The sequence below is a fragment of the Stenella coeruleoalba genome, assembly GCF_951394435.1.
Source record: "Stenella coeruleoalba genome assembly, chromosome: 9".
NCBI classification, from domain to species: Eukaryota; Metazoa; Chordata; class Mammalia; order Artiodactyla; family Delphinidae; genus Stenella; species Stenella coeruleoalba.
The window spans coordinates 55450303-55463738 of NC_137155.1; the positions used below are offsets into that span (position 1 = coordinate 55450303).

The following is a 13436-nucleotide window of genomic DNA, read 5'->3' on the forward strand; positions in this document are numbered from 1 at the left end:
AGTGAGATACAAAGAGTCTCAGTAATTTGTCCCAAGCCATACAGCTAGTGAACGGCAGAGCTGGAGTCCTAGTCCGAGTAGCCTAATTCAAGACCCAGTTGACTTCCCCTTCTAGATGTGACATCATTGCCTTGGTCAGGAGGCAGCTTTGTCTCAGATCCTTAGAGCTGTTGCCAAGAGGCGGATGGGAAGCCCTCCATGATTAGTGCTCCTAGGTAGTAAGTGAAGTAGCCTGGTGAGTTGAACGAGCCTTAGTTTCAGAGTTTGAAAGCCATGATTCCATTACAAGTTAGTTGTGGCTTGGAAATGTTTAGTCACATCTCTAAGCCTCCGTTTCCTAACATGTGAAAAGGAGAAAATTCTGTGAGATTTAAACGAAATAACATTTTATAAGGCTTAACATATAGAAGGTTCCAGGTCTTCTTCTCTCCCTTCCAAGCTAATCAGCTTACAGCACCTTGTGATAAGCTTTCATCATTATAAGTTTACTAAACAACTTATAAAATTCTGTCAGCTGGATGTACCTTGATGGAAAGAGTTACCCATCTTAAAAAAATTTTTTTTTAAGTTTAAACAATATTTTGTTACTTTTTTTGTTAAACTCATTGGGTCACACTGAATTGCATGTGCTCTAATTCTGAAAATCAAGTTAGGCCTTCCACTCGTAAGTACTGTTAAAAGGTAGGCACTTCTGTCTTCACTCCAGAAAGTAGCAAGATAACTTCTAACATTCAGCATTCAAGAATGCTCATTTCAAAAATGTGTGGTCACTGCATTTGGGCAACTGTTTAATCAACAGGTTGAAGAAGAGCAGAGATGTCAAAGACTCTTTCTCTGATAGAACATTTACAGCTTGTGGTTGTTGGACCTTCCCTGTCACAATCTGTCTTCAACCAATTCTCTTTCCTTTTTGGAATAAGGGCAAATGAGCATAAACTGTGACATGAAATACATCAGATAGTTACCCAAAATACTCTTCCAAATCTGTGAGTTATTTAACCTTAATCTATCTTGAAAACCACAATAGATTTCCACCTTCTTGAAAAGACAGAAAGCAAGAGGATATTCTAAATGACATTTTCAGGCTTACCCATCTCTTTCAAAACATTTCAGAGTTTTCCCCATTTCATCCCTCCCCTTTACCCCATTCCGCCTTGTGAGTACTTGCATAGAGTAGGGCTTTAAATGCTTTTGATGATAAATGAGTTGTGAATGCACAGACAAAACCCTTTTTCCAAAGCCTCCTAGAGTAGAAGCATATTCTACTTCCTCTCAAAGACCCCAGAACTACCTGTGCACTGGCACAAACAGAAGAAAATTTTTATTCAAAAATTTAAGCTACATGAATCTGTTGAAAGGAGGATAGATACTTAAATGCAGTTTCAAATAACCCTCGCCTTTGAGATCATGTGTACTCACAGCCCAGTATTTGTACAAGATGAAATGATTTACAGAATCAAGCCTGGAAAAATTGGAGGGCAACTCCAAAAGGCAAGAACATGCTGCCGAGTCCATCATTCATCCTGCCAGGGAAACTTTTGTAGTCTCCAAACTGTTATGAGACACTGCTCTCTATCCAGGACAGAGAAATCATTGAAAAGGCAGGAGGTGTTTTGGCTGCACAGCCAGCCTGGAGAGCTGGAGTTCTTGGCAGGGCACTTCCACCCCAAAAGCAGACAGAGTCCTGGAAGGTCTCTCACGTAAACAAGGCAGGGAGACAGCTTCGGCTCTGCAGCGTGGCTCATCCTTTCCCAGATCAAAGCCTGCACCAGAGAGACAGCCCCACGGAACAGAGTGTCCTTTCTGGAACATCCAACTCCTGGGGAGAGACTTGAACTGGAGCCACAACCTTGCCACCTGTAACCAATGGCTTGGCGTGCAAAGGCTCTCACAGAGTGGGGAGCCTGAGGCTGCTCGAACCACAGATCAACGGAAAGATATGACAACACAGGCAAGAGAAGCTTCTACCTTGAAAACAGATCAGCTACTCTGAGAAAAAGAAAATGCATGCAGCCAACCCCAGCTCTCTAGAGTGTAGAAAGGGGGTGACAGTCAGCACAGGGTCGTAGCCACACTGTTTGCCTGGCTGTCCACTCTGCCGCCTACTAGCTGTGTGAGCTGGGGCAGGCTGCTGGATGTCCCTATGCCTTGGTTTCCTCAGTACCTACTCCATAGGCTTTAATGAATGACTGGCACATAAAAAAGCTCTAAAGATGGTTGCAATTATTATTTGAAGTCACACAGTCCTGGGTTTGAACAGGTTCTGCTACTCGGTAGTTTTGTGAACTTGGGGAAACAGCCATTTTGGGGTGACTTCCCCATCTGTAAAATGGAATTTCATCCAGCCCTGATGGTGTTGCCGTGGAGATTTGACTTTCTATGGCACATGGTAGGCATTCAGTATATGCCACCTCTGCTTATTATCATTTTTCCTGATTTCCAAAGGAGAAAACTCACACGACTGGTTAGATGGGAAGAAATACGGCCAGTAAAACTTAGAATCCTCTTAAACCCCCAAAGCTTCATCCATATGCAAAAGAGATACATCCCTGGGGATGATTGGGTCCTGGTGTTTTAAATACACAACTAATTTTATTTTAAGGGAGAAAAGGGAACCTGGAAATATTCCCAAATTTAACATCTGCAGGCAGAGAGGATGACGAAATGCATTAGTACTGTGGAATAACTTTCTCCCATCTTCTCAGAAAACATCTGGGGTATTACCCTCCCCTCCACTCATTCCCCCACCTCCCACTCCAAAGCTGACTCTTGGCTGACAGTTTATCAGAGATAAATGGAAACACCTGGGAACCAGATAAGGCCAACTGAGCATGATCAGCTGATGAGATCTTGGGGACGCATGCCACTCAGTATTTCTCTTTCCACACCAGGCGGGGTAGGAGCACCATCTAGCCTGAGACCGATGGCAGTGCTCACTTTCACATCCACTCTTTGCTTCATGCATTCCAGACAACCTCATGGGGTCAGCTGGCCCAGCTTCCTGCCTGAGATAAGTCAACACTGAAACCACCAGGAAGTTAGATTAGTTATTGATCCTGCTTTTAACCACTTACACCAAAAGACTCAGGACTAACTATATTTTGTTCAAATTTTTAATCACCTTTTCTTTGGTCAAACGAAACCCTTTCCAGCTAAAATTTCTCATCCCTAAGGAGATATAAGACCAAACATGCCTTTTGTACCCTGTCTTTTTTGTCATTCAAAAAAATATTTTTATTGCCATCTCCACTGTAATAACCTCCTCAACTTGAAAACTCTAAATCTCCTTTTCTTCCCATGTCCCTACCTCATCCTAGAGGTTCCATCTCTTTTAACCTTTCTTCAAAGGTCTTACTCGCCTTCCCTTTAATTAGCATGTTCCTTTTCTCTCAACTCACTCCAGCTTCTACACATCATTTAGAGACCAGAACTTGACACAGAGCTCTAATACTTGACAACAGATCTAGCTATTATTAAAGTGAGATAATTCCAGGGTGTGTTTCAGCACAGCCACTACCTGGATGTATGATCGCCAAGCAAGTTATATAACATTTCTGGACCTAAATTTCCTTAGCTGTAAAGTCATTTCAATCATAAAGAACAAGAACTGTGAATATGGCATTGGGGAGGCATACCAGCAGCCAAAGGAGACATTTTAGAAGAATTGAATTTAGAAAGACACATCAGAATTAGCTAGTTAAAGAGGAGAAGAGAAGAGGGCAATCCTACCAGAGGCAACTGCATGTACAAAGGTCCTGAGGCCCAAACTCCTGGACCAGTATGGCTAGATCCCAGAGAACAAGGGGAAGAGGGTTATGAAAGGAGGCTCCTCAGAGGTACGGGCCAGTAGCATAATAATCCTTATAAGCCATGGTAAGGATTTTAGTCTTTATCTTAAAGGCACTGGGAAGATGATACAGTTACAAACAGATTGGTTTATTTTTAAAGAATACTGACCAAAGAAAGGATTGGGCACAGAGTGGACATGGGGAGAATAGAAAGGCTCTGGAGATAATCCAGGAGCGGGATTCTGAGACCTTGGACCATGGTGGCAGCTGTGAAGATGAAGAGACATGAACAGAGTTGGAAGTGAGAATCAGCGACCCCTGCTGATCCAATGAACGTGGCAGGGAAGGGGAAGGAAGTGTCAGGGATGGCTGCCAAGTGTCTGGCTCACTCATCTGTGGATGGAGGTGCTATTTATTGAGGGTCTGGAGGAGGAAGGAGTTTGAGGGAGAAGCTATGAGTTCAGTTTTGGGACGTGCAGAGTTTGAAGCACTGTGAGATGGCCAAGTCGAGATGTTGAAGAGGCAGCTGGATTTATGATTGGGAGCTCTGAGGAGAGTCTAGGCTGGAGATATAAATTTAAGAGTCATCAACATATAGATAATAATTAAAACCATAAGCGTGGACGAGATCACAGAGGGAGGGTGTAGAATGTGAAGGAGAAGAGGGCAGTGGATCAAGCCTTGAAATTTTCAAATATTTAATAGCCGGGAGGAGGAAGATGAGCCAGGAAAATGACTGAAGAGAAGCCCCAGAGGTAGGAGAAAATTAGGAGAGTGTTAGGTCATGGAATCCACAGGAAAAGGTATTTTGAGAAGAGAATGTCAACTGCAAGGCTGTCACATGGGCTTATCCTAATGACCTAATCCAGGTGACATTCCTCTCGAACTTTCATGTTTATGTGCAGTCTTGGAGTTTTCCACCTTGGACTTTTGCCATTTTCCTGTGCACACTATGGCTTATTGATGGGTGTTGTGACCAGACTTTCTATCTAATACGATTAGTGTATGAACACTGGGTTACATCTCATTTATTCAGACACTTCAGGGCTGTACAGAATGCGGTCAAGAATTAGTAAAGAGAGATAAAAGCAAAAAACAGAAAAACGTAATGATTATTGCAGAAGTCTGGTCACTGATATTTATGTATTTACTAGTAGGCACTCTTTATCTAGCTCTCACTTAGAATCTTGTAAGTTCTGGAAAAGTTGATATTTGGTTTTTAAATCCACTGTAAAATGGAAAAAACCTTGTGGGGAGGGGCTCGGGTGGAGGAAGATTAGGGAGGAAGATCGCAGAGGCTACAGAAGTTGTTACAGTACTGTCACTGGTTATTAGGAAGTAGATTAAAATCTACCCAAAGCAGGCAAAACAACAAAAACATTACAGAAATCGGAGTCCATTTAGTAGCATAAATATACCTAATACCTCAGTAATCCTTGAGGAAAACATCACAGTGTAATGCCTCACAATAACAGAGTAATCAAATAAATTTAAAATAAATGCTTGCTGCATTAAAATAGAACCAAAAAAGCCTATCATGTGGTTTTTCATGTTCTTCTGTCCCTTGTATTTTCTATTAACTGGTAGTTAGAGCTGGGAGCTCAATGGGACTCCAGTAGAATATTTTGGTGGAATTTATCATAGGAGGAGATATGAACACCAGGTTATCCTGAGATGTTAGGATGGATCGGTGGCATCAGGTCCCGTCAGGCTTTTCATCTGTTATAAAGTTTCCTGTTGGCCTTTCACCAAGTGGGTTCACAGCCATTGATTATCATTGCCTAGATTTATTTTTATTTCATTAGGAGTTGAAAAATCCAGAATGTGGTGAACTCTACAGCAGAAATAACCTAGTGTCTGCAACAAACAAATTGCTAGGAGAAAAGGTGAAGGGGAACCTACAGATTACAAGAGGCTTAAGAGACACAATAACCAAATGCAGCGTGGAGGCTTTATCCTGCTTATAAGTAAATAAACATTTATGAGTCAACTGGGAAAGTTTTAGCACTGACCCAAAAAGTGATTCTGTTAAGGAATTGTTATTTTCAGCTATGACAATGGGATTGTAATGGCATATTTTTAAAAGTCCTTGTCTTAACTGAGATAAGTACGGAAGTATTTACGGATGAAATGATACGATCTCTGGGATTTGCTTCAAAATAATCCAGGGGATGGGACCATGGGCCCTGGAGATGCTGGGGAAGTTCTGCTTGGGGAGAGATGAGATGAGACTTTAATACAGCTGGATGATGAGAGCCTGAGGATTCATGTGCCGTATACTCTGCTCTCTGGAAATGCTTGAAATGTCCCTTTAAAAAAGCTTTTAAAATAGAAAGGAAAAGAAAAAAGTCATTTCTTTTCACCTTGTTGTTCTGGAAGAAAATACTTCTAAAATGCTCTCTCCAGCAAGGTGGACAAAGCGGATTCTTTGGAAAGTCCGATGGTGAATACAAAGGGATATCAGAAGAGGGGGGGGTGTCACAGGGTTCTGGACGTGTGACTCTCCATGCCTGTTATTGAAACGCCAAACTGGAGCGAGGGTCAGGGAAGAAATCACTCCACACCAGATGGTCAGAGCTTCCACGCCTCAACAGAAACTAATTTCTAATAGAAGACACTCCTAGACTTCAGTTCAAGCTGCAAAACCCTGTGACCCTCAGACTGAGCACCCTGTCTGAAGGGAGGGCTCTGGGCCTCCACGTCCCCGAGGTTGAAGCCGATGCTCTTACCTTCTCCCTCCTTTGCACTGTGTTTCTCTGCCCCAGAGAAGTCACTTGTTCATTTGTGAACTCAGCGTAGCAGTGAGGATTTGGGAAAGCTGATGGCTGGACCGGCAAGTTCAGGGGATCCCCAGCATCCGTTGGAGGCTTTTGCACCCCCCTGACCTGTATTTTCACTTACGCTGCTCCCTGAGTTCAAGAAGCTGATCACCCACTGAAATCTTACTCATCTTTTAAGGGCCATCTTAAATGCCACCAGGTGCACAGATCTTTTCCCAACCTGCTCATCAGAGCTAAGGGACCCTTCCTCTGATTCCCCCAGTTCTTTGCTTGTAGACCTTTGATAATATGTTAAGTATCTGCCAACTAGGCAGTTAACCCCTGGAGGGCTGGAATGTGTCTCCTTCAACTCTGTAGCCATCCCCCAAGCCACACCCTGTCCCCAGCCATCCTCTCCTGTGCAGAGTGGCCCTTGACCTTGCAACCCTCTTCTACACTTGTCTCTCCCTTCCCATCCCCTCTGCCTCCTTCCTGCTTCCTCTCCTTTTCTATATGACCCCTTTCCTGCACTGCCTCTCTCTCCCCCAAGCCAAGAAGTGAGTGCATCAGGGGAGAAAAGGATCAATTTCACACAAGGGTCTCAGCCGTATTCTCGGGTTTTCCTGTGCCAGGCCATTTGGCTGGAGACTGCTGAACTGGATGAGAAATCTCAGCCCTGCACAGGAGTCCTCAAGCTCCCACTGCCTCATGTGCCCATCGCAGCTTTCTGGATCAACAAACCCCTCTTTCAGTCAATAAACGCTTTGTGAGCTGAACAACAGATGCCACAGGGCCTAGAAGGCAAATAAATATGGTTATTCAACATTCTATCGCACTGTGTATAATTCAGGAAATTCAATTATGGTTTCCCCAGCAACAGTAACTGAACTTCAGGCCTGGTGCACAAGGGGTTGACCCTCACGCCTCCACATGTCGGGGACAGTGCAATCTGGCAGACTTAACAGTTGCCATTGGAAACGTTACTGGAGCCTCCAAAAGCCTGGGTTTCCAAATTTAAAGCTGTTTTTCAGCAGCTGGTATAAAGACGTGGGGAAAAAAGCACTAACATAATCTCAGACGCGTATAGGTATAGAATGATTAAGCAACATAGGCACAACTCCAGATTCAGGATACATTTGAGGCACAGAATGGCAGAGCAGGACTTTCTTAGAATGTGAACTGTCAGGATGAGACCTGCCTGCTGCCTAGAGCAGGGTTTATAACCTGGAGTCTGTGATGTCTGTAAAGAGCGACTGCTGCCATAGTTGTTGGGAGCATGGATTCTGGTGCTGGACATGACCCCAGGCAAGGTACTTACCTTTTCTGTGCCTTAGTTTCCTCATCCGTAAAATGGGGATGATGCCATTGGTAGACTACAGGGCTGTTTGGTTAGTTTGCCTTTGAAGCAGAGAGTATTATTGGACCTCTTGGTGTGATTTACTAATGACAGCTCTGAGCTAGTCTTCATGACCCCACTTGTAATTCTGTGCCTGAGCCAAGATCGCACTTGGAACATGTTGCATATGCACTACCTTGAGTTGATTCTTTTTTATTTTCTTAGCAAACCATATTTCTTCTTGCACTCCTCACTCCTCCGTGAACTTGAATTAAGCTCTCTCCCATCTAGAGAGCAAGGCAAGGGTTAGATTTTGTTTTGGAAAAGACTCACAAGCTCGCACGGCAGCAGGTTTTTCCACAGTTTGACAGTTCCAGTTCGGCTCAATGTTGCTGATTTATAAGACGCTGAGCTTATTGGCTTTCTCCCCTCTTCTCCCCCAGTCATTTCTCAATCGAGTCGCACTGGCTGGAAACATCTGAGAAAGAAATTTACTGAGAGATGCACAGACAGCTTATTCACATTCCAGAATTTCCAGGAGCCTTCCCCAGAGGATCCGGTGGTAGCCTGTTAACTCATGCACAACCCCTGGCCAGTGTCCCTGCCCCTCATCACCCCGCTCGCTCGTGCAGACAACACTCAGGCTCCCTCCAAACTCGGCTTCCTCAACTTTAATGCTAAGTGATGCAGCTAACACAGCACACGCTGTTCTCAAACCTTGCTTAGCCTCGCCTATGACAGCAGGACTAGACAGGGAAATATGCACAGAAGGTACCCAATGGATTTAGTGATTTAATTGTCTGAGCACTTAAAAATTCAGGATTAATGGCAGTGTAAGTGTGGTTGCTTCTTTCTCATTAACAGGAATCTGCTTTAAATAATTCATTTCAATAAAGACCCAATGGAGGCTCAGAAGAATGCCTTTGCGTGACTCACGTACCTCCTCTTTCTTTCCCCTTTCCTCTAGCCGGCCTCTCTCCCCACACCAGTTTGGTCTTAACATAGAAACCTCTAATCTGAAACCGGTGTTTCCCACTAAGCTCTCCATTTCTGCTTGAAGTAATTTGCAAGGGCCACTTTCTGCATCTTGTTCTCAGACGTGTCTTGGTCAATTAGTGCAATGTCACAGCCGTGTGTAGTTATTGTAACTCCAGCTGTGAGCTGTTAATAATAAACTTACCCACAGGACAATCGTGCCATATGGTTGATGGTCAATCAAGACTGAAATATGCATTAGGAAAAAAATGCTCCTGTCAACAGTGAGAGGGTGTAGGTCATTGGTTAAGATGCCGGCTCGAAAGAACCGAGTGTGGGTTAATGGTGTACCGGAGGCATCCTTGCCTTGCTGCTACCCTACGATGTTTGTCCAGAGACACAAAAGCATGATAACAAAAGTGACACAGCTGGAATCAGAAGACAAGCAGACAAAACATGGTGAAATGTATAATATGGGTTGGGGAATAGGGATTTGTTAAAAAGAAACATAGCTAAGATTCTTTACTAGGAAAAGGAGACAGATCTGCATTTTGGTCATGGGAAATGATCTGTGCACTACAAGACATATTTTATTTAATGGGTGTTTTGAGGCAAATAAAAACAAACTGATTTGTGGCAAATGAGTGAAGGAAGAGCAGTAACCCACTTGGGTAATTTCAGTTAACTTCCTCCCCAGGATCAAAGGGCTTTGGGATTATTTTTGTTTTCTTTTGAATTTTGGATGGGAGGTGGTGAGTTGGGGAGGCTCTTGGCAAACAGCTGAAACTTGACTTTTTTCCTCGCCACAGCTGCCCCAGTGGAAAAGCAAAAGGCAGTGCCAACAAAGCATCTACTTGTTTCAATGGCAAAACTAATGCTTCTGTGTCAGTTTTACCGGAAATGGTAAAGAACCAGTGCAGAATGGTGTCCCGTAAAGTAAAAAACCATGCCAAATGTTTCATTCAGCCTGTGCTTTTTTGTCTGTTTTCTTGTTTGTTTAAGCAACAAGTTCTTAATACGACATCTATCACGGATATTTCTCTTCATAATACACCAGGGGCCAGACCCTGAGCAGTGACCACTCTCCACACCATAGCAGTTCTCAGTCAACATTTTCTAACTGGAAGCCCAGGTTAAATCCGTTCATGCAAACTTTCCTTTGAATTTAAACACTCGCCACCACCTCCTAGGAAAGATCCTCTCTTCTTTCTCTACTTTTTTTTTCTCTATCTTTTTTTTCTCCTGGTTAAAAAATGGAATGATTCCATTCTTGCTGAGGTTACTTTTCCATTGAAAGGAGGAGGTATTTTTCCCCACTAAAAACAGAAGACTTTTTTAATGGCCATTTAAAGAGTGATCATGCAATAAAGGCCTTATTAAAATCCCAGAGCACTGTTTACTTGCTGTGGAGCCTGACTTGATTACCTGATAACGAAAGTGCTCTGCTAAACGATGGGACCTCAGGGTCGTCTGTCCTGAGGTTGTGCCCCCTTCAGGGGAAGCATTTTTTGTGATTACACTTTTGTCTTTGAGAAGGCAAACTATTCTTCTCCCTCCTCCATGGGAATCTCAGGAAGACTGCCCTGTCCAGACAGACACACACACACACACACACACACACACACACACACACACACACACACACACACACACACACTTCTTCTCTGCGCCAGTTAGTTGGTTGTTAAGGGTTTACCGAATTTTCTGTCACTCTGACTGTTTCACTAACTCAGTGGTTCTCAGCTGGCGTTGACTTGGCCCCCAAGGGACATTGGCAATGTCTGAAGATGTTTTTGGTTGTCACAACTGGAGTAGAAGAGGGGTACCTCTGACATCGTGTGTGGGGGTCAGTGATGCAGCCAAACATCCTACAATGCTCAGGGCAACCCACACACACCCACACACAAAGAATTATCTGGCCCAAATGTCAACAGTGCCGAGGCTGAGAAATACTACACTGACTTGACCAACTTAACATGAGGTGACTTGGTAGATCTATGGATTTAGGCTCAGATTGAAAGCAATGAGACAAAGGGCTACCAAATTCCTCTTTCATCATCTTCGCCCCATCAAAGAGCTGGGCCTGATGCACGCCAATTCTGACTAAGCCAGTTTTCTCTGTGATTTTACAAAGCAGGGGTCAGCAAAATACAGCCTGATAGGGCTGCCATCTCTTTTTGTACAGACAACTGGTTTTTACATTTTTTTAATGGTTGATTAAAAAAGAATAATATTTTGTGACATGAAAATTATATGAAATTTATATTTCAACGCACACCAGCTCTGCCCATTTGTTTACCATTTGTTTACAAATTGTCCATAGCTGCTTTTGCAATATGGCAACAGAGTAGTTGCAACTGACTATATGGCCCCCAAAGCCTAAAATATTTAGTCTCTGGCCCTTCACAGAAAATGTTTGCTGATCCATAATATAAGACCTTAAGACCAATTACATGGCCTGCACAGCAGAGTTGATGATTTTCTAGAGGTACCAAATCCCACAAGTCTATGGAATATGTACATAAATAATGTTGCATCATTTCTACATGTAGTACGCTCAGATGTCATCAGGTTGGTAAGGGTCCACTTAAATACAAGTTACTTGTTTTTCTCATTTTCCTACACATTATAACTTTCTCACCCCCAATAAAACTTTCATCATTGTGGGTTCAAAGCTGAGCTCTCATCTCAGTCCCCTCCCCAGCTTTAGCCTGAATTAGGGATAGGACACCAACAAGAGAAGACCAGAGAGTCTGGATTATCCTCCAGTGGAATCCTTAGCCATGAGTGGTGGAGAGAAAAGCATAAGAGCACACTAGCCACACACTCCCACACTTCCCCACTGAGACTTACATTCTCTTACTCTTTCAGGAACGTTTGGGTACCCAAGAAGACCATCCTGCTGAAACCCCAGCAAAACTGGATGTTTAGGTATGTTTGCACACCCTACACAGACACAGAGAGGTTAGGTGGGACAGGATTCCATAAACACAGGAGTTGTTGCTGTTTAAACTCACCAATTTAATATCAAAATGAATGCAATTCAGAAACCTTGCCTGGCTCCAAAGGGTTAAGCACTCCCTCCACCCCCCACCACCACCCCCCCCACACACACTCTAGCTTGGAGACGTGACATGGACACCCATAGGCGGCTATGCGAATCCAGAAGAAGGAGAAATCATTTCTGGACTTGGCAGTGATGATGACAGTGATAAGAGGAGAAGGAGGGCCTCATCATTTATTGAGGTGTCAGGAAGTATTCCGAGCACTTTATATAGAACCTGAAATGTTAATAGTATTCAATCCATTTTACAGATAGGAAAACTGAACCCGCAAGAAGTAACTTGCCTAAGGGCACAGAGCTCGTAAGGTAGAAGAGCTAGGATCCAAACCACATCTGTCTGACTGCTCTTTTCTCAATGTTGAGGGGATATTTCATTGAAGAGGTAGGATGTGAAGGGGCCTGGAAGGGTGAATAAGAGTCAGATTGTCAGATTGGAGGGAAGAAAAAATTCTAAATAGAATAAAGAGATGGGAATAAGAGAACAGACATTGGAATGGGTATGTTATATTTAGGGTGGTTCAGAGATGGAATAGAGGGGTCTCTTGGAAGTACAGAGTTTGCACAGGGCAGGTACTACTGGAAAGGTCTGATTGGGCTCAAACATTGCCAGATGCAATCACTTTTAGGAATAGATCTTGCAAAGTCTTGACGTTTGATGTTGAGTCTATATGGAAGAAATGTGCTACAGTCAAAAAGGTTACTGATAGGACAGCTTTATTCATAATAGCCAAAACTTGCAAGCAACCAAGATGTCCTTCAATAAGTAAATGGATAAACAAACTTTGGTACATCTAAATAATGGAATGTTATTCAGCAGTACAATGAAATGAACTATCAAGTCACCAAAGGAAATGGAGGGCCCTTAAATACATATTGCTAAGTGAAAGAAGTCAATCTAAAAAGGCTACGTGCTGTATGATTCGACTATATAAGATTCTGGAAAAGGCAAAACTATGGAGACAGGAAAAGGTCAGTGATTGCGAGGGGTTTGGAGACAGGCTGTGGGGAGGAATGAGTAGGTGGAGCGCAAGGGAACTTGAGGGCAATGAGACTATTCTTTGTAATACTATAATGGTGGCTACACGTCATTGTACATTTGTCAAAACCCATATAATGTACAACTCAAAGAGTGAACCATAATATAAACTGTGGACATTAGTTAATAATAATGTATCAATGATGGCTTATTAGCTGCAACAAATGTACTACACTAATGCAACATGGTAAAAAAAAATAGGGGAAATTGGGGTGGATAGAAGAGAATGCATATGGGAACTCTGCACTTTTCACTCAGTTTTTTCTGTAAACCTAAAACTACTTGAAAAAAAGGATTAATTTTAAAAAAAGGTTTCTGGACTAGACCCAGATTCTACATCTTGCCCTGTCACTAACCAGTTCTTTGAGCAAATTGTAGCCCCTCTGGGTCTTATAGACCAAGAGGCCACTACATGGCCCACCACGAGTGGACATCCCATGACTCTGAGATAATGTACGTTGGCTGGATTTTCTCCCTT

General features: G+C 43.1%; 1 protein-coding gene across 1 annotated transcript in view; it reads left to right on the forward strand.

Moving 5' to 3' along the window:
• The window catches only part of LOC307191369 (uncharacterized protein), a gene marked incomplete at its 3' end in the record, with an annotated part of 547413 nt that overhangs the window by 465248 nt on the left and 68729 nt on the right, over positions 1–13436 (forward strand). The window contains exon 17 of the mRNA XM_079931381.1: positions 11730–11789. Within this exon, the coding sequence (XP_079787507.1) occupies positions 11782–11789 (8 nt within the window). The 5' untranslated portion in view covers positions 11730–11781. The remainder of the gene's footprint in view (positions 1–11729; positions 11790–13436) is intronic.